The sequence below is a fragment of the Macaca thibetana genome, chromosome 16, assembly GCF_024542745.1.
Source record: "Macaca thibetana thibetana isolate TM-01 chromosome 16, ASM2454274v1, whole genome shotgun sequence".
Lineage (NCBI taxonomy): Eukaryota > Metazoa > Chordata > Mammalia > Primates > Cercopithecidae > Macaca > Macaca thibetana.
The window spans coordinates 11,837,190-11,858,217 of NC_065593.1; the positions used below are offsets into that span (position 1 = coordinate 11,837,190).

Below are 21,028 nucleotides of genomic sequence, written 5' to 3' on the forward strand. Positions count from 1 at the left end.
TTTGTGCCTTTGTCTGAGCGGTGGGGAGCAGTCTGTAGGGCTGAAGAAGTAGGGTGTGGAAGCGGGGATGTTGAGATGTCACAGAGATCACTGGGGCCATGTTGTAGCTTCTGGGGAGTCAGGGAGGTTTTTGAATAGGGAAGTGAGAGAGTGAGATCTCTGTTTTAAGAACAATAATTCCTGTAGCAGAGGTAGGGTGATTTGAACGAGGGTGACTGGGGACAAGGAGACCAATCAGACGGCTGTAACCACGTGGTACATGAGAGGTGATGGGTGTCTGAGCCACGGCAGTACCAATGGGGAAGGCAGTCAGGGCTTGGATGTGAGAACCATCTCTGAGGGAGGCCTTGTTCGTTGATGAGATGTGGTTAGAGGGAGACCAGAAAAAAAAAATGGCTTGGATGACTTGAGAATACAGTGATGTTGCTCACCAAAAGAGAGAGCATACGAGAAGAAACAGCTTATGGGGTGAGAACAATGGATTTGATTTTGGATGTGTTGAGTTTGGGGAGGAATACCCAGTTGGAGATTTTTAAATGAAAAGTCACAAGTGCAGATAAAGAACCTGTAGGGAGATATTATAGGTAGAGACAAATTTGTAAGTCTCTTTAGCACCGTGATTTTCAATCAGGGTAAGGGGTGGGAGGACATGCTTTGCCTGAATGTTTTTGTATGTGGGGCTTCTGTTTAACTATTTGTGTGCTACTCCCCGCAACCCCTCCAGATTCCGGTATTGTCCTGCTAGGGAGGAGAGCACGTTCCTCCCCACCCCTAGTTCAGAATTCACCACCATAATGACTCAAGGGAATGTGTCTGATTTCATTTGTGCTGGGCACAGACTGTCTTTAGGCATTGTTAGCATCTATTTTTTTTTCTTTTTTTTGAGATGGAGTCTCACTCTGCCACCCAGGCTGGACTGCAGTGGCACGATCTCGTCTCACTGTAACCTCCGTCTCCCAGGTTCAGGCGATTCTCCTGTCCCAGCCTCCCGAGTAGCTGGGATTACAGGCGCCCACGACGACGGCCAGCTAATTTTTTGTGTTTTCAGTAGAGACAGGGTTTCACCATGTTGGCCAGGCGGGTCTTGAACTCCTGACCTCATGATTTGGCCACCTCGGCCTCCCAAAGTGCTGGGATTACAGGCGTCAGCCACCACGCCCAGCCGCTAGCATCTATTCTTAGAGCCTGAAGCCCCTAGCACAGATAGACTTGCCCAGAGAGAGACAATACAGTGAGAGGAGCGGATCTAAATCAAATTCCCAGGGAACCCACATTTCAGTGGCAGGCGGGGGAAGAGGTACCTGCAAATTATAGAGAAGGAACTGTCAGTGGGAGAGAGTGGTGTGGAACTGTCAGTGGGAGAGAGTGGTGTGGAACTGTCAGTGGGAGAGAGTGGTGTAGAGGAAGCCAAGAGAGGAGAGGATTCACGGAAAGGGGAAAATAGGCTTAGCTGTGACACATGAGGCCTGGAAGAGGGGTCTGGTAAGGCCTGGGAAGAGTGTTTGGCAGTGAGGAGGCTGTGAGGGTGAAGATTTTAGTTGTGAAGGGGCAGAAGTTGACTTCAGTGGGTTGAGGAGTGAACGGGGTCAGGAAGTGGAGTTAGTGAGCGTAGGTTAATAATTCTCCATGGAAGTTTGGCTGCAAACAGGAGAGAAGGTCATTGCTTGAGGATTTATAGGATGGAGAAGAACTAGCAGAAAGCTAAAATGATGAGATCCTGGGAGAGTAGGAGGATGAAAGTTATTAGGACAAATGGAGGGCCACTGTAGCTACCTACCTCAGAATTAATTCTAAATCCAGGCCCCCCAGATTTTGCCCACTCTCCACTCTTACGTCACACATGTTTATGTGATACACATTCCTGGTCCTGGAGCCTCATTCATGTTTTTGCCTTTTCTTGGAATGCCTTACCATCTCTTCCTTTCTTTGCTAAACCTCATGCATTCTTCAAGGCTGCCTTAAATCTCCTCACCTCTTTTCTTTTCTTTTTTAAATAGGGGTCTTGCTCTGTTGCCCAGGCTGGTCTCGAACTATTGGGCTCAAGCAGTCCTCCTACCTTGGCCTTCCAAAGTGCTGGGATTATAGGCGTGAGCTACTGTGCCCAGCCTCCTTACCTTTATGAAACCTCTGAAGTGGTACAAAGGAAATGCCTTGGGTGAAGAATCACAAGATGTGGGCTGAACCCTTAGCTCTGCCAGTAGGCTGGTGGCCCTGAGGAAGCCACTGAAGGTCTCTTTGCCTTAGTTTTCTTGTCAGTAATACCTCTGCTGACTTACTCACAGGGCTGTGTATGATTCACATGAGGTAATGTTTGTGAAATGCCTTTGAAATCACAAAACATATTATAGCACCAATGCGTGATACTGTAATTTCCTGACAACTCTCGTTATTGATTTCATTCATTTATTTATGGGTTTTGCTAAAAAAATAATTAATTCCATGTTTTTCTTTCAGTGTCCATTATACCAGCCATAATGTGATAAAGGATGGAGTGATAGATAAGACCTGGTCCCTGCCCTCGTGGGGCTTATAGTCTAGCGTGGGAGACAGAAAGCAAACAAATGCATAATGGCTGGTGACTTCAGTCCTATAAAGAAAAATTAAGCAAGATAAGGAGGAGTGGGGTGAAGGAGTGACAGAGACAGATGCTATTTTAGATGGAGGAGTCTGGGAAACCTCTCTGGGGAGACAACATTTGAGAGGAGATTTAAAAAACCTAATTCACAATTTGCAACAATAGGAAATCATCTTTTGCAGGATTAAAAAGAATATCTGCTTTCTCCCACCAAGATGAGTCTTCCCCACTTACTCGCCAATGTCACTATTAACAAGGGTATCATATCCTCAAGTGTGGGTCAGAAAGAAGGTTGAAAACCATCGGGCGCGGTGGCTCACGCCTGTAATCCCAGCACTTTGGGAGGCCGAGGCGGGCGGATCACGAGGTCAGGAGATCGAGACCATCCTGGCTAACACAGTGAAACCCCGTCTCTACTAAAAATACAAAAAATTAGCCTGGTGTGGTGGCGGGCGCCTGTAGTCCCAGCTACTCTGCTCGGGAGGCTGAGGCAGGAGAATGGCGGGAACCCGGGAGGCGGAGCTTGCAGTGAGCCGAGATTGCGCCACTGCACTCCAGCCTGGGCGACAGAGTGAGACTCTGCCTCAAAAAAAAAAAGGTTGAAAACCATTGGCCCATTTAGTTTGCTTGTTTTATGGGTGAGAAAACCAGAGTTGACAAGGTTTTTGGAATTGCCCAGGAGGGATACAAAGCTAGATGCTCTCTTATTTTAACTAGCATGCTTCATGTTGGTTAGTTTCTCATTTCAATTTGATTATAAACTTGAAAGCAAGAATTGTATTTTCATATTTTTTTTCATATTTTCGTAGTACCTAGAACCATAATAATAGGCACCATCCCAAATGTGAAATTGAACATAAAACCAAGTGAAAAGAATCAAGTGTGCATCCAGGGACACCTACGATCTCATGATCTTACCTACTTTTCTGAGTGAAGGTATATCCATTGCTGGATTTCCTCATAGTTTTGGAGCATCAGCAAAGTAGAAACACCAAACCAGAGAGAAGTGAAGTTAGATAGTTCAGCCTTGGGAATCAGATACCCCTGGGAAATCTTTTCTATGTATGTCCGTGGTGATGTATGTGTGATATTAGTATTAAGTTGTGCCCATATTGTCACTTTTATTTTCTAATAGGTGTTTATATACACGTATGACTGTGGTTCTAATGTGTCATTTTTGAGATTGTGAAAAAAATATTTTTGCATTGTTTTTCCCCTTTAATAACACTTTTTTAGAAGTATGCACTAGGGCTCACGAGAGCTATCAGTGAATGGGCCAGGCACGGTGGCTCACGCCTGTAATCCCAGCACTTCGGGTGGCCAAGGCGAGCGGATCACAAGGTCAGGAGATCGAGACCATCCTGGCCAACACGGTGAAACCCATCTCTACTAAAAATACAAAAAAATTAGCCAGGCATGGTGGCGGGCGCCTGTAGTCCCAGCTACACAGGAGGCTGAGGCAGGAGAATGGCATGAACCCGGGAGGCGGAGCTTGCAGTGAGCCGAGATGGTGCCACTGCACTCCAGCCTTGACGACAGAGCGAGACTCCATCTCTAAATAAATAAATAAATAAAAATAAACAAAAAATAAAAATAATAAAATTTTAAATTGTGTATCCCAAAAGCTATATTAATTTCACTTTCAGTTTAGAACTTGAAAGCCTTTGGAAGAATATTGTATATATCAAGAGACAAACCTAGGCAAAACTGGAAGAAAATTTTTGATTCCTTAGACTAAGATTTTAAGCACAGAGTTGGTCTCAAGTGTACTAATTAGCATGCCAAACAGAAGTATGACTTTCTTCTTGTGCCCATATTGTCACTTTTATTTTCTAATAGGTGTTTATATACACATATGACTGTGGTTCTAACATTAAGTGACTCATTCCACCATTAAGTTTAGAGGAGCAATATCACCTCAGGAGCAATATACTCATTTGGATGCTCATAGCTGGTCACTGATGCACTTTCAAAGTATCTTTACATACCTGTGACCCACGTGCATTTGCAGTAAACCATGAACGAATCCCATGTAATTCCTGATTTGAAAAATGGCTCTTGCAAGATGGTGTAAGAGTTGGGATAGGCTTTGATTGTAAATTTTCTTCTTTCCTTCCCTTTTCTATTGGATTCTTCCCCTTTATTTGAAGGTATGTGAAACTGAATAATTATTATAGAGAAGGAATCCAAAATCGTGGCATCTCAGATTCTTGGTACCAATCACATAAAGTAAGGCTTCAGGCTGTGTACAATGGCTCATGCCTGTAATCCCATGCCTGTAATCCCCGAGGTGAGAGGCTTGTTTGAGCTCTGGAGTTCAAGACTAGCTTGGGCAACATAGCGAGACCCCATCTCTACAAATAATAAAAGTAATTAGCCAGGTGCAGAGGCATGCACCTGTAGTTCCAGCTACTCAGGAGGCTGAGGTGGGAGGATCCCTTGAGCTCTGGAGGTCAAGTCTGGGGTGAGTGATGATTGTACCACTGCACGTCAGCCTGGGTGACTGTGTGAGACCCTGTTTCAAATAAATGAATAGGTGAATGAATGAATGAGACAGGGAGAGAAAGACTTCAAAGAAACACGTCTGCCCTTTTGGTAAAGTGGAAGAAAGTCATACTTCTGTTTGGCATGCTAATTAGTACACTTGAGACCAACTCTATGCTTAAAATCTTAGTCTAAGGAATCAAAAATTATCTTCCAGTTTTGCCTGGGTTTGTCTCTTGAAACATATAATATTCTTACAAAGGCTTTCAAGTTCTAAACTGAAAGTGAAATTAATATAGCTTTTGGGATATACAGATTTATTTCAATTTTTTAGTGCCTTCTGTGTAAAAAAAAATGCAACAATTGGTGTTATGATAATAGTTAACATCTTCCAAGTACGACATTAGACAGTGTGCACACATTTTACACATTGTGTCATCCCACCAGAATGCAAACAGCACCTATAACAAGAATCTATGCTTTGTATGGGTGGAGATTTTGGTCTGTTTGTCTATATTCGATTTTTTCTTTATGCCCATTAATGAGAGCAATGCCAACTATGTAATAACTACTAAGTAAATGTTTTTGGAATGAAAAGTTATTGAATCCTCCAGCAACTTTCTGTTCGTATGTTGCCAGTAGGTGATATGCTGTTAGGTGTTCACTCCATATTGTGGGACAGTGTGCATACAGTGAAGGATGATTTTCAGTTTCTGCCTTCTGTCTAGTAGATATGAACCTTATCTATATACAAGGTTAAATAATAGGGTAACAGTTGTTTCTGGATGATATGGGAGATGTGAACAAAGCTAGAAGAATTATGTGTAATGGAGATACGATTGAATATATATACATCACCTGGAGGTGTGCCTGAACAGGGCAAATGTTTAATGCATGTTTATTATTGTCATTGCTACTGTAACATCATTGTCATCATTTGTTTTTCGTTTTTGTTTTGTTTTGTTTTGAGACGGAGTCTTCGCTTCATTGCCCGTGTTGGAATGCGGTGGCGCGATCTCGGCTCACTGCAACATCCACCGCCTGAGTTCAAGCAATTTTCCTTGCCTCATCCTCCCGAGTAGCTGGGATTACAGGTGCCTGCCGCCATGCCTGGCTAATTTTTGTATTTTTAGTAGAGACGGGGTTTTATCATGTTGGCCAGGCTGGTCTCAAACTCCTGACGGCAGGTGGTCCACCTGCATTGGCCTCTCAAAGTGCTGGGATTACAGGCGTGAGTCACCGTGCCTGGCCTATCATTTTGTTTTATTTGACATTTAATAATTATACATATTTATGGGATACCTAGTGATGTTTTCCTACATGTAATATATAATGAGCCAGTCAGGATAATTAGCATGTTCATCATCTCAGACATTTCTCGTTTCTTTGTGTTGGGAACATTCTACATCCTCCTTCTAGCTACTTTAGACTATTATTGTTAACTGTAGTCATCCTACACTGGTGAATAGAACACTCAGACTTATTCCTCCTGTCCAACTATAATTTTGTGTCCCTTAACAAATCTCTTGCTCTCCCCTTCTCCCTACTCTCCCCAGTTTCTGGTGTGCTCTGTTATACTTTTTACTTCTATGAGATCAACTTCTTTTTAGCTTCTGCATATGAGTAAGAACATGCAGTGTTTAGCTTTCTGTTCCTGGCTTATTTTACTTAAGATAATATCCTCCAGTTCCATCCATGTTGCCGTGAATGACAGGATTTCATTCTTTTTCATGGCTAAATAGTATTCTGTTGTGTGTATATACCACACTTTATCCATTCATCTGTTGTTGGATAGTTCGATTCCATATTTTGCCTACTGTGAATAGTGCTGCAGTAAACATGTGAGTGTGGAAATCTCTTCAATATACTGATTTTCTTTCCTTTGGATAAGTGCCCAGTAGGGGGATTGCTGGATCATATGGTAGTTCTAGTTATAGTTTTTTGGGGAACCCCCATACTGTTCTCCATAGTGGCTCTACTAGTTTACATTTCTACCATCTGTGTCTTAAGAGTTCCTGTCTCTCAACCTCCTCACAAGCATTTGTTGTTTTGTGTTTTTGATGATAGACATTCTAAGTGGAATGAGATGATACCTCATTGTGATTTTGATTTGCAGTTCCCTGACAATTAGTAATGCTGAGCAATTTTTATATATTTGTTGGTGCATTTGTATGTCATCTTTTGGGAAATATTTTGTCAGATCATTTGTCTTTCTTTCACATATTTTGTGTATTTATTTTTTTTTGAAATAGAGTCTCACTTTGTTGTGTAGGCTCAAGTAACCCTCCTACCTCAGCCTGAGTAGCTGGGACTAGAGGTGCATGCCACCATGCCTAGCTCACTTGCCCATTTTTCAATCCATTATTATTATGATTTTTGCCATTGAGCTATTTTGAGTTCCTTATATATTTTGCATATTAATCCCCTGTTAGATAAACAGTTTGCAAATATTTTCTCCTACAGATTGTATTTTTACTCTATTGACTGTTTCCTTTGCTGTGCAGAAGCTTTTTAGCTTGATATAATCGCATTTGTTTCTTTTTGCTTTTGTTGCCTGTGCTTGTGAGGTCTTACTCATAAAATCTTTTCCCAGATGAACATCCTGAAGTGTTTTCCTTGTTTTTGCCTGGTACTTTTGTGGTTTCGGGTTTTACGTTTAGGTCTTTGATTCATTTTGAGTTGATTTTTGCATAGGGTGATGGATGGGTGTCTAGGTTCATTCTTATGCATGTGCATATTCAGTTTCCCAGCACCATTTATTGAAGAGACTGTCTTCCCCAGTGAGTATTCTTGGCACCTCTGTCAAAAATCAGAGACTTGTCTTGGCTGTGTTCACACCTGTAATCCCAGCATTTTAGGAGGCTGAGGTGGGCAGATTGGAGTTTGAGGCCAGCCTGGGCAACATGGTGAAATGTCATCTCTACAAAAGTTGTCTGAGTGTGGTGGCATGTGCCTGTAATCCCAACCACTCAGGAGGCTGAGGTGGGAGGTTCACTTGAGCTTGGGAGGCGCAGGTTGCAGTGAATCAAGATCGTGTCACTGCACTCCAGCTGGGTTACAGAGTGAGACTCTGCCTCGAAAAAAAAAAAAAAATCAGTTGGCTCTAGATACATGGATAAATTTCTGGGTTCAGTATTCTGTTCCGTTGGGCTGTGTGTTTGTTTTTATGTCAGTACCATAAAAACAGCGTTGTAGTACATTACTACAGCTTTGTAGTATATTTTGAAGTCTGGTAGTGTGATGCCTCCAGCTTTGTTCTTTTTGCTTAGGATCTCTTTGGCTCTTCAGGGTCTTTTGTGGTTCCTTGCAGATTTTTACAATTTTTTTTTCTATTGCTGTGAAGAATGTTATTGGTATTTTGATAGAGATTGCATTGAATCTGTAGCTTACTTTGGGTAGTATAGTCATTTTAACAATATTAATTCTTCCAATCCATGAGCATGAAATACCTTTCCTTTTGTCTGTATCCTCTTCAATTTCTTTCATCAGTGTTGTGTAGTTTTTCTTTTAGAGATCTTTCACCTCCTTGGTTAAATTTATTCCTAGGTAATTTTGGGGGGGATTGCTATTGTAAATGAGATTGTCTTCTTGATTTCTTTTTCAACTAGTTCATTATTTATAGAAACACCACTTTCGTATTTTCGTATGTTGATTTTGTATCCTGCAACTTTACTGAATTTGTGTATCAGTTCTAAGAGGTTTTTTTTTTTTTTTTTTTTTGGTAGTTTTTAGGCTTTTGTCTCTATAAGATCATGTTTTCCGCAAACAGAAACAATTTGACTTTCTCCTTTCCAATTTGAATGCCATTTATTACTTTCTCTTGTCTGATTACCATGGCTAAGACTTCCAGTACTGTGTTGAGTAAGAGTGATGAGAGTGGGCATCCTTGTCTTCTAGTTCTCAAAGGGAAAGCTTTCACCTTTTCTATATGATGTTAGCTGTGGGTTTGTCATATATGGCCTTTATTGTGTTGAGGTACTTTCCTTCGATACTTAATTTATTGAGAGTTTTTAATTGAGATGTTGAATTTTATCAAATATTTTTTCTGCATCTATTGAGATTATCATATGGGTTTTGTCCTTTATAGTTGATGTGACGTATCACATTTATTGATTTGTGTATGTTGACCCATCCTTGCATTCCTGGGATAAATTCCACTTGATCATAGTATATTATCTTTGTGATGTATTGTTGGATTTGATTTGCTAGCATTCTGTTGAGGATTTTTTATGTGTATATTCATCAGGGATATTGTCCTGTACTTTTCTTTTTCTGTTGTATTCTCATCTGCTTTTGATATCAGGGTTATTCTAGCCTCTTAGAATGAATTAGGTAGAATACCCTCCCCTTTGATTTTTTGGAATAGTTTGAGAAGAATTGGTATGCATTTTTCTTTAAAGGTTTGGTAGAATTCAGTATGAAAGCCATTTAGTCCTGGACTTTTCTTTGTTGGCAGATTTTATATTATTGATTCAAACTCATTACTTGTTATTGCTCTGTTCAGGTTTTAAAAAAACATGTCTTCTTGGTTCAGTCTTGGTAGGTTGTATGTGTCCAGAAATTTACCCATTTCCTCTAGGTTTTTGAATTTATTGGTGTAGAGTTGTTCGTAGTATCCTGTAATGATTCTTTGTATTTCTGTGGCATCCATTGTGATGTCCCCTTTTTCTTGTCTGATTTTATTTGTTTGAGTCATATCTCTTTTTTTCTTAGTCTAGCTAATGGTTTCTCAATTTTATCTTTACACAAAACCAACTTTTATTTTGTTGGTTTTTTAAATACATTTTTTATTTCAATTTCATTTATTTCTCCTCTGATCTTTATTTCTTTCCTTTATTAATTTTGGGTTTGGTTTATTCTTGCTTTCCTAGTTTCCTTGAGATACATTATTAGGTTATTTGAAATCTTTCTAGGTTTTTATCGTAGGCCTTTATTGTTATACAGTTGCCTCATAGTACTACTTTTGCTGTGTCCCATAGGTTGCGGTATGTTGTGCCTCTATTTTCATTTACTTTAAGGAATTTTAAAATTCCATTCTTAATTTTGTCCTTCACTCATTGGCTGTTCAAGAGTATGTTGTTTAATTTCCATGTATTTGTATCATTTTGCATGTTCCTCTTGTTATTGATATTTTCCACTGTGGTTAAATAAGATGGTATGATTTCAATTTCAAAGTCTAAAAAAATTTTTGAGACTTGTTTTGTGTCCTAACATATGGTCAGTCCTGGTGAATGTTCTGTGTGCTGTTGACAAGGATGTATTTTCTGTAGCTGTTGCGTGAAATGTTCTGTAAATGTCTGTTAGGTCTGTTTGTTCTGTGGTGTAGTCTGTCTGAATAATCTGTCCAGTGCTGAGAGTGAGATGTTAGAATCCCCAGCGATTACACTATTTGAGTCTCTCTCTCCTTTTAGAGCTAATAATGTTTGCTTTATATATCTGAGTGCTCTGGTATTGAATGTGTATATATTTACAGTTGTTATATTCTCTTGTTGAATTGATCCCCTTATTCTTATGTAATGCCCTTCTTTGTCTGATTTCACAGCTTTTGACTTGAAGTCTGTTTTGTCTGATATAAGTACAGCTACTCCTGCTTACCTTTGGTTTTCGTTTGCATAGAATATCTTTTTCCATACCTTTGCTTTCATTCAGTCTATGTGTGTCTGTAGGTCAGGTGAGTTTCTTTTAGGCAGCATATAGTTGAGTCTAGTCTTGTTTTTTGTTGTTGTTGTTGTTGTTTTTTTTAATCTAGTTATCCAGTCTATGTCTTTTCTTTTTTTTTTTTTTTTTTTTTTTTTTTTTTTGAGACGGAGTCTCGCTCTGTCACCCAGGCTGGAGTACAGTGGCCAGATCTCAGCTCACTGCAAGCTCCGCCTCCCGGGTTCACGCCATTCTCCTGCCTCAGCCTCCCGAGTAGCTGGGACCACAGGCGCCGCCACCTCGCCCGGCTAATTTTTTGTGTTTTTAGTAGAGACGGGGTTTCGCCGTGTTAGCCAGGATGGTCTCGATCTCCTGACCTTGTGATCCGCCCGTCTCGGCCTCCCAAAGTGCTGGGATTACAGGCTTGAGCCACCGCGCCCGGCCCAGTCTATGTCTTTTAATGAGTTATTTAATTCACTTACATTCAAGGTTATTATTAATAGGTGAGGACTTATCTTGTCATTTTATTGATTTCTGGTTGTTTTGTATATCCTTTGTTCCTTACTTCGTCTTATTGTTTATTTTTGTGGTTGGGTAGTGTTCTGAAGTGATAAGGCTTGATTTCTTTCTTTCTGGTTTTCCTTGGTATTTTGGCTCCACCCATGAGTTTTATAGTGTCACATGTTTTTATAATGGCTGTTATGATCTTTTCACTTCCAAGTATAGTACTCCCTTGAGCATTTCTTATAAGACTGGTCTAGTCGTGATGGATTACCTTCGTTTTTGCTTGTCTGTGAAAGATTTTATTTCTCTTTCATTTCTGGAAGATATCTTTGCTACATGTAATATTCTTGGTTGGCAGATTTTTTTTTTTCTTTTAGTGCTTTGAACATAAAATCCTATTCTCTCTTGATTGGTAAGATTTCTGCTGAGAAATCTGCTATTAGTCTAATGGGAATTCCCTCATAGGTGATTTGATGCTTTTCTCTTGCTGTTTTTGTTGTTGTTGTTATTTGTTTGTTTTTGAGATGGAGTCTTGCTCTGTTGCCCAGGCTGGATTGCAGTGGCGTGGTCTCAGCTCACTGCAACCTCCGCCTCTTGGGTTCAAGTGATTCTCCTGCCTCAGCCTCCTGAGTAGCTGAGATTACAGGCACCTGCCACCACACCCAGCTAGTTTTTTGTATTTTTAGTAGAGACAGAGTTTCACCATGTTGGCCAGGCTGGTCTTGAACTCCTGACATCGTGATCTGCCTGCCTCTGTCTCCCAAAGTACTGGGATTACAGGCATGAGCCACTGCACCCAGTCCTTCTCTTGCTGTTTTTAGAATTCTTTGTCTTTGACTTTTGATAATTTGACTCTAATGTGCCTAAGAGGGGTCCTGTTTGAATGGAATCTATTTGGGATTCTTTTGGCTTCCTGGATCTGGAAGCTCCCAAGACTTGGGAAGTTTTCAGCTACTATTTCATTCAGTGTTTTCTGTACATTTCCCCTTCTTTTGTCTTTCTGGAACACCTACAATGTGAGTGTTCACTTAATGGTGTTCCCTGAATTATGTAGGCTTTCTTCATTTCATTTTACTTTTTTCTTTTTCCATTTTTCTGTGTTATTTCACAAGGTCTGTCTTCAAGTTCAAAAATTCAGCCACTCATGGTGGCTCACACCTGTAATCCTAGCACTTTGGGAGGCCAAGGCAGGCAGATCACTTGAGGTTAGGAGTTTGATACCAACCTGGCTAACATGGTGAAACCCCATCTCTACCAAAAAATACAAAAATTAGCTGGATGTGATGGCACACCCTGGAGGTGGAGGTTGCAATGAGCTGAGATAATCCCACTGCACTCCAGCCTGGGTGACAGTGAGACCCTGTCTCTAAATAAGTAAATAAATAAATAAATAAAATTCTGCTTGGTCTATTCTTTTGGTAAAGCTTCTAGCTTGTATTTGTTTATTCATTGAATTATTTTACTCTAGGATACCTGTTTTGTTCTTTTTTATGGTATTTATCTTCTTGTTGAATTTCTTATTCAAGTCATGAATTGTTTTCCTGATTTCATCAAATCGTCTAGCTCTATTATCTTGTATCTCACTGTAACATTACTATTTTGAAATCTTTTTCTGTCATTTTGTATATTTCTCTATCATTGGGGTCTATTACACAGGAATTATTGTATTCCTTTGGAGGTGTCATGTTTCCTTACTTTTTCATGTTCGATGTATCCCTATGTTGATTTCTATGCATCTGGTGGAATAGTTGCTTCTTCCAATTCTATGCAGTAGGTTTTGCAGGGAAAGAAATATTCATATGAATGGATCTTGGGGTGTTGGTTTAGTGGGATGCATTGGTTTTGGTTCCAGGTGGGCATAGTAGTGTAGTTTTTGTATAGTTTCTTCAACTGTAATCCATGCTAGTGATGTTTGTGAGTGTCTCAGTGGCCTCAGCTGAGAGGCTTTGTGGTGGTGGTGGCATGACTTTGCCAGGGATGTGCTCACTGGGCTATTTGTCAGGTCAACGATGCATGCATTCACATGGTGGGTTGTCCAACTTGGGGTCTCACTTGCTGGGGTTGGGGTTGCTTCCCTTACTCTGGCTGAGGGCACAGTTGCTTGGTTGCTTGGCCAGGCTGGGAGTATGCCTGCCAGAGGTGGCCTGTTGGACTGTTTCTCAGGTTTGGGACATGGGCACACTGCTGCTCAGCTCTCCTGGGGGGAATGCCTGCTGCAGACAGCCCACAGGGCTATTTCTCAGGCATGAGAGGTGGGCATAAGGCTGCTTGACAGCCCTCTGGGCATGTCTGCCGGGAGTGGCCTGAGGAGTTGCATCTCAGACCTGGGATGTGAACACAGGGCTGCTCAGCTGGCCTAGGGGAGTTGCTGCTGGGGGTAACCCATGGGCTGTTTTTCAGGCCTGGGATGTGGACATAGGGCCACTTGGCTGACTTGGGGTTATGTCTGCCAGGGGCACCCTGCAGGGTTGTTTCTCAGGCCCTGATTGAGGTGGGGAGCCTTTCGGTAGGCTGGGGGCATGTCTGTAGGGGGCTGCACTGCCCAACTGTGTCACAGATCCTGGATGCAGGAGTGTAGTCACTGTGCTAGCCTGTCAGTTGCACAGGGCCTTCTGCTTGCAGGGGGGTATACAGCAGTTTGGTTGGCTTGAGAGTGGGTTTGCCCTGGGTGGGACTGTTTCTGTGGCTGAAAGTGAGGATGGTGGTTTTCCTTCAGTGCAGGACCAGAGTCACAGCCATTCCTGGGGCCTGGGGTGTGGAGTTCAGCCACCTGTGTAGGTTTGGGTGGCATGAAGATGGAGTCCCAGTGCTAGAAAGGTGCAGTGGCTACTTGGCCCCAAGAGGAGGGCACACTCCAGAGGGAGCTGTGGTCTGAAGATGGCGCCATGCTGTAGTAACTTGGCTCATGGGGTGGGAGGGGAATGGGGTGTACGCCTAATCTGGGGCAGTGCAACTGTACGAATTCCCAGCAGCTCTCCAAATTGGGCTCAGAACTTGCAAGGACTGGGGGATCCTCCTGTAGTAGGGACTGTAGGTGTTTGCCGCGGCAGTGGAGGCAGGTGGAAATCTCCTGCTTACCTTTTCCTCAAAGGGAGAAGGCCCTCATATGTCCAGGCCTACCCAATCCTGGTGGAAGAGATGGGGCCACGGAGGCTGGGGGCCTTCATGCTGCCCTTCTAGACTTTCAGTCATCACAGGGGCCTCTCCACTTCCCCACTGCAGTCCAGTGCTTTCCCACACTGAAGTCAAATCTTAGCTGTTTATTCATTGCCTTTGTCCTTCCGTAAGAAAGTGGGGGGGCAGATGAGCACCAGGTGCCTCTAATCAGCCATCTTGCTGATGTCCCACCCACCATTTATTCTATGATTTTTCATGAATCTGATGAGAGCTCTAAAGTGAATGTTCATCTCTTCGTTGAAGTGGTCAGAAGGTGGTGTCCCGGACAAGATGGTCTTCTCAGCTTGGACAGAATGTGGACAGGCAGGGAGAGGAGAGGAGCTACTTGAGAGGAGGAGAATCCTGAAAACATGGGGATTGAGGTGGAAATCATGTGTTTCCTGATCCTTAGATAGCGAGACCAACTGATCTGGTGCAGAAAGGGCACATGGATTATTAGAGGGAGTAAGGTTAAGATTGACAAATCAGAATGTGTTTATTCTGTTATGAATGCTACATTAAAGTCACAAAATTGGTATTGAAACCCTGCCTGTGTCTGTGAGCAATCAAATACTCCTTTTTTTTTTTTTTTTTTTTTTTTTTTGAGACAGAGTCTTGCTCTGCTACCCAGGCTGCAGTGCAGTGGCGCTATATTGGCTCACTGCAACCTCTGCCTCCCAGTTCAAGCAGTTCTCCTGCCTCAGCCACCCAAGTAGCTGGGATTACAGATGCCCACCGCCAAGCCTGGCTAATTGTTTTTGTGTTTATTAGAGACAGGGTTTCATCGTGTTGGCCAGGGTGGTCTGGAACTCCTGACTTCAGGTGATCTGCCCGCCTCGGCCTCCCAGATTGTTGGGATTACAGGCATGAGCCACTACGCCTGGCTCCAAATATCCTTTAATGGGAAATTATATGGTCTCTTTAAAAAAAAAAAAAATAAAAAAAATAACATTGTAATCTGTAGTTGCAACATTGTATCTGCTTGAGAAATAATATTTGTACCTTTGGGGTCACATAGCCTCTGAGACAAACTTTGCCCTAATAAAAAGGCTACTGTTCAGCCTTCTGTTTTTGAAATTTAAGAACCTCATTTATTACCAACTTCTCTTAGGATTAACTCAAACATTTCTTAGAGGATTAGTACAAATATTATGTTCTCTCATCATCTCTATAACAGGCTGTAATTCTGAGGACCAAGCTTGTGCCTTATTCATCCCTGTATCTCTTCCAGCACTGAATACAGTTCCTGGCATAAACTCAGGATGCAATAAATTGTGTTTGAATTGAATTTTCAAAGCATTCAAGGCTGGCCACCTCTGCACTTGGTGGGAGTAATTTGCATTTGAGCTGCATGTTTTGAGATATATCAATATCGTTTAATATTGTTCTTTAGGTCCAGCCTGATGAGTGAAGAGGCTAAGCGAGGAGCACCCAACCCTTGGCTCTTTGAGGAGCCAGAGGAGACCAGAGGCTTGGGTTTTGATGAAATCCGGCAACAGCAGCAGAAAATTATCCAAGGTACCAAATACCCTGAGGAGTGTGGGCTCAGAAACCTTGCCAGAATTTTTTTTGTTTTTTTGAGACAGAATCTTTCTCTGTCACCCAGGCTGGAGTGCAGTGGCGTGATCTTGGCTCACTGCAACCTCCACCTCTTGGGTTCAAACGATTCTCCTGCCGCAGTCTTCCGAGAGGCTGGGACTACAGGCGCGTGCCACCATGCCTGGCTAATTTTTTGTATTTTTTTAGTCGAGACAGGGTTTCACCCTATTAGCCAGGATGGTCTTGATCTCCTGACCTCATGATCCTCCCACCTTGGCCTCCCAAAGTGCTGGGATTACAGGCGTGAGCCACTGCACCTGACCACCAGATTTTTTACTGGAACCTTGATTGGTCCTCATCCCCATTGAAAATTGGAGTGAAAACTGCTGGTCCTTTAAAGCTTTTGGCGTGTGCCTCAGGATACCTGGGGAATAGACAGTTGCTGTCACTCATCTCGGTGGCTCATGGAAGTGGTGACTTTCCATTGGGTAACAGCAGAGACAGCAGATCTGAGTCAAAGTCCGAGTGAATTTGATGCCTATGCTCTGTGCTTTAGCTTCACGACTGGGAATTAGTCTCCAAACTCAAGACTCCATTTTTTGGTTGTTGTTGTTGTTATAAAATATGTCAATTTGGCTTTTCTTTTTTATCTTTTGCCCTGTGGCTTTTTTACTTTTTTTTTTTTTTTTAAACTTTCTTATATTTGTAAAATTTCAGAAGTAATGCATGATTGTTATACAAAGTATAAACAATATAGGAATGTATAACATGAAAGCCCTCCATATTGGTTCTCCAATCTCAAACTGGAAACAGATTAATATGTATTTCCTTAGACCTTTTGTATATATTCACATACATATATTCAATATAAATATACTTACTTTACATAAATGAAATCATGAGATAGTTAGCTCTCTCCATATATATATAATTCCACACCTTTTTAAAACTTAGTATGTGTCGGCTGGGTGTGGTGGCTCACGCCTGCAATCCCAGCACTTTGAGAGGCCAAGGCGGGTGGATCACCTGAGATCAGGAGTTAGAGACCAGCCTGGCCAATGTGGTGACACCCAGTCTCTACTAAAAATAAAATAATTAGCCGCATGTGGTGGCACGCACCTGTAAACTCAGCTACTCGGAAGCCTGAGGCAGGAGAATCACTTGAACCCAGGAGGCAGAGGTTGCAGTGAACTGATATAGCGTGCCACTGCACTCCAGCGTGGATGACTGAGTGAGACTTCAGCTCAAAGAAAAAAAAAAAGACTTAGTATGTGTTATGAACTTTATAAAATGTCAGTATGTACAGCTATATTATTCTTTCTAATTCTGCTTTTTAAAATCAGCTTTATTGCCAGGCCTGGTGGCACACGCCTCTACTCCTGACACTTTGGGAGGCCAAGGTGACAGGATGGCTTGAGTGTAGGAGTTTGACACTAGCCTAGGCAACATAGTAAAATCCCATCTTTAAAAAAATTAACAAATAAAAAGGAAGAGGGAGGAGGAGGAGGAGAAAATAAATCTAAAATCAGTTTTATTGATATATAGTTGATGTGATCATAAATGGCCTATGTTTGAAGTATATGATTTGATAAGCTTTGACATGTATATATGCCTGTGAAACCATCACTACAATAAAAATAATGAACCTAATCGTTACTCCCAAAAGTTTTCTTCATGCCTCTTTGTAATTCTTCCTATTGTTCCTCCCCGCCATGCTCAGACAACTGCTGAACTGCTTTTTGTCACTATAAATTAGTTTCTATTTTCTATAATTTTATGTAAATAGAACTATACAGTATGTATCTTTTGGGGAAGAAGGGGCTCTGGCTTCTTTGTCTAAGCATAATTATTTTAAGATTCATTGAACTGGTTATGTATATCAGTATTTCACTCTTTTCTTTTTTTTTGAGACACAGTCTGGCTTTGTTGCCTAGGCTGGAGTGCAGTGGTACGATCTTGGCCCACCACAACCTCCACCTCCTGGGTTCAAGCAATTCTCCTGCCTCAGCTTCCCGAGTGGCTGGGATTACAGGCGCCCGCCATCATGCCCAGTTAATTTTTTTTGTATTTTTAGTAGAGATGGGGTTTCACCATGTTGGCCAGGCTGGTCTTGATCTCCTGACCTCAAGCAATCCACCCGACTCAGCCTCCCAAAGTGCTGGGATTATAGGCGTGAGCCACCATGCCTGGCCTGCGTTTCACTCTTACATTGTAGATTTGTATTCCATTGTGTGGATTTACCTCAATCTGTGTATCCATTCACCTGTTGATTAATATTTGGGTGGTTTTCAGTTTTTGGCTGTTACAAAGAAAGCTGCTATTTGCATTCATGTATAAGTCTTTGTATGGACATAAATTTGCATTTTTTTCCTGAGGTAAATACCTACAAGTGGAATGACTGAGTCATATAGTTAGCTGTATGACTTTCTAAATTTAAAATTTGCAAGTAAAATTATATGGGTTTTTTTTTTTTTTGAAACGGAGTCTCGCTCTGTCGCCCAGGCTGGAGTGCAGTGGCCGGATCTCGGCTCACTGCAAGCTCCGCCTCCTGGGTTCACGCCATTCTCCTGCCTCAGCCTCCTGAGTAGCTGGGACTACAGGCGCCCGCCACCTCGCCCGGCTAGTTTTTTGTATTTTTTAGTAGAGATGGGGTTTCACCGTGTTAGCCAGGATGGTCTCGATCTCCTGACCTCGTGATCCACCCATCTCGGCCTCCCAAAGTGCTGGGATTACAGGCTTGAGCCACCGCGCCCGGCCGCAACACAGCTTTACATGCAGCACAACCACTCTTCAGGATTCACAGTTCCTGAATGGAGCACCTTATAGCTGATACTCATGCATTTTCTGGCATTGTTGCATTTTGACAAGAGAAGCTGTTTTCAGTCGGGAAGAGGATGCTTGTCCCGGAGAAGGTGCTACTTTCAGGGGTTGCTTTAGGTTGGTGTGAGAGGATGCTCCTCAAAGTGTTTGTCACAGTCTCCAGAACAGAGCTTCCTTATGAAGATTCTCACCCTTGGGAAGCCTGCTGGCCGGTGGGGTGTGGGTGGAGTTTAGGGGGAGTGGCAATGCACATTGCAGGTCAGTTTCTTTCCACTGATCTTACCTTTGTGTTTTGAAATGCTATATTCCGGTGGCTCACACCAGCACTTGGGGAGGCTGAGGCAAGCGGATCACAAGGTCAAGAGATTGAGACCATCCTGGCCAACATGGTGAAACCCCATCTCTACTAAAAATACAAAAAATAGCTGGACGTGGTGGCGGGCACCTGTATCCCAGCTACTCGGGAGGCTGAGGCAGGAGAATGGCTTGAACTTGGGAGGCAGAGCTTGCAGTGAGATGAGATCACGCCACTGCACTCCAGTCTGGTGACAGGGCAAGACTCTGTTTTGAGAAAAAAAAGAAAAAAAAAAAGAAATGCCATATTCCTCTTTGCTAGCGAGCTTTCAAGGACAAATACAAAAACAGAAGTAATCTTCACACAGAACCCTTATTAGCCTTTTCTCTGCCTCAAGAATCTTGACAATGTGCTGAGGTTGCTATGGCTTTGTCTGAGTCATTGCCAGGTCCTGCATTAAGTGAAAATAAAGAGCCATAAAAGGTCATTTCTAACTTCCTTTAGCCTGTGGAATCCCTTAGCCATTCTGCACTCTAGCTGACCCTTAGAAACTTTGAAAATCATCCCAAAATAACAGTTCACTGGTAGAACATAGTCCGAAGGGCAGGGAATATCTTCCTTGCCTAACCTAGAAGTGAGGCCTCATCATAACAAATTAGCCAGTTTGGCTTCTGTGCCCCTTAAGCTGTAATTTGAAGCGTGAAATGGGCGATAGGCAGAAGATGGGTGGGTGATGACAATCACTTAATTGCCTGAAAGATCCCTGAGATAGAAGAAACAAAGGTACTTGTTTCTTGTTTCAAAACGTTTTGGTTATTGTAGACCCTTGTCCCTGAGTCGGATGGATCGCGGACCTCGGGGAAGTATGAAGTGTCTTTCCGCCTTTGCCCAGGAAGTCTCTGTTGATGGGGTTTCTTCATCAGCTCCATCTAGTCCTATGGTTTTTCTATAGATGTTCTTTCCAGACTCTAGCAGGAAATTGTACAATCGTTCTAGATGTCTGCGTTCTTAGGTCTTTCGGTGTTTGCATGTGAAATAGGGCTGTGGAAGGTGGCTAGTCAGACTCCATTTCACACCTGGGAATCTTAGTAGCTAACTTTTGAACCCTTGCAGTCACAGCTTCATGGACAACTTTCTTTGAAGATACCCTTTCTTGTAGCTGTCACCGAGACTAGAAGGATTCCTTTCCTAAAATCTTTTTTTTTTTTTTTTTTTTTTTTTTGAGACGGAGTGTCGCTCTGCCGCCCAGGCTGGAGTGCAGTGGCCGGATCTCAGCTCACTGCAGGCTCCGCCTCCCGGGTTCACGCAATTCTCCTGCCTCAGCCTCCCCAGGAGCTGGGACTACAGGCGCCCGCCACCTCGCCCGGCTAGTTTTTTGTATTTTTTAGTAGAGACAGGGTTTCACCGTGTCAGCCAGGATGGTCTCGATCTCCTGACCTCGTGATCCGCCCGCCTCGGCCTCCCAAAGTGCTGGGATTACAGGCTTGAGCCACCGCGCCCGGCCTCCTAAAATCTTAAAACAAAAATAAAAACATCTATTCTTAAACTTGCTCTGAGTCTTCTAACATAGTGATTAACTTTTTTTTTTTTTTTTTTTTTTTGAGATGGAGTCTCGCTCTGTCGCCCAGGCTGGAGTGCAGTGGCACGAGCTCCACTCACTGCAAGCTCTGCCTCACGGGTTCTCGCCATTCTCCTGCCTCAGCCTCCGGTGTAGCTGGGACTACAGGTGCCCGCCACCACACCCGGCTAATTTTTGTATTTTTAGTAGAGATGGGATTTCACCGTGTTAGCCAGGATGGTCTCGATCTCCTGACCTCATAATCCGCCTGTCTCGGCCTCCCAAGTGATTAACTTTTTATCTAGCTTGACCTAATTTTTTTTTCTCTTTTTTTGAGATGGAGTCTCACTCTGTCACCCAGGCTGGAGTGCAGTGGTGCAATCTCAACTCACTACAACCTCCGCCTCCTGGGTTCAAGCGATTCTCCAGCCTCAGCCTCCCAAGTTGCTGGGACTACAGG

The 21,028-nt window shown here is 42.6% G+C and overlaps 1 protein-coding gene across 10 annotated transcripts in view; it reads left to right on the forward strand.

Moving 5' to 3' along the window:
- Positions 1-21,028, forward strand: part of STX8 (syntaxin 8) — a 691,269-nt gene that overhangs the window by 415,424 nt on the left and 254,817 nt on the right. For all 10 annotated transcript variants that reach the window (XM_050765472.1, XM_050765470.1, XM_050765479.1 and 7 more), the window contains exon 6: positions 15,750-15,874. In XM_050765472.1, the coding sequence (XP_050621429.1) occupies positions 15,750-15,874 (125 nt within the window). The remainder of the gene's footprint in view (positions 1-15,749; positions 15,875-21,028) is intronic.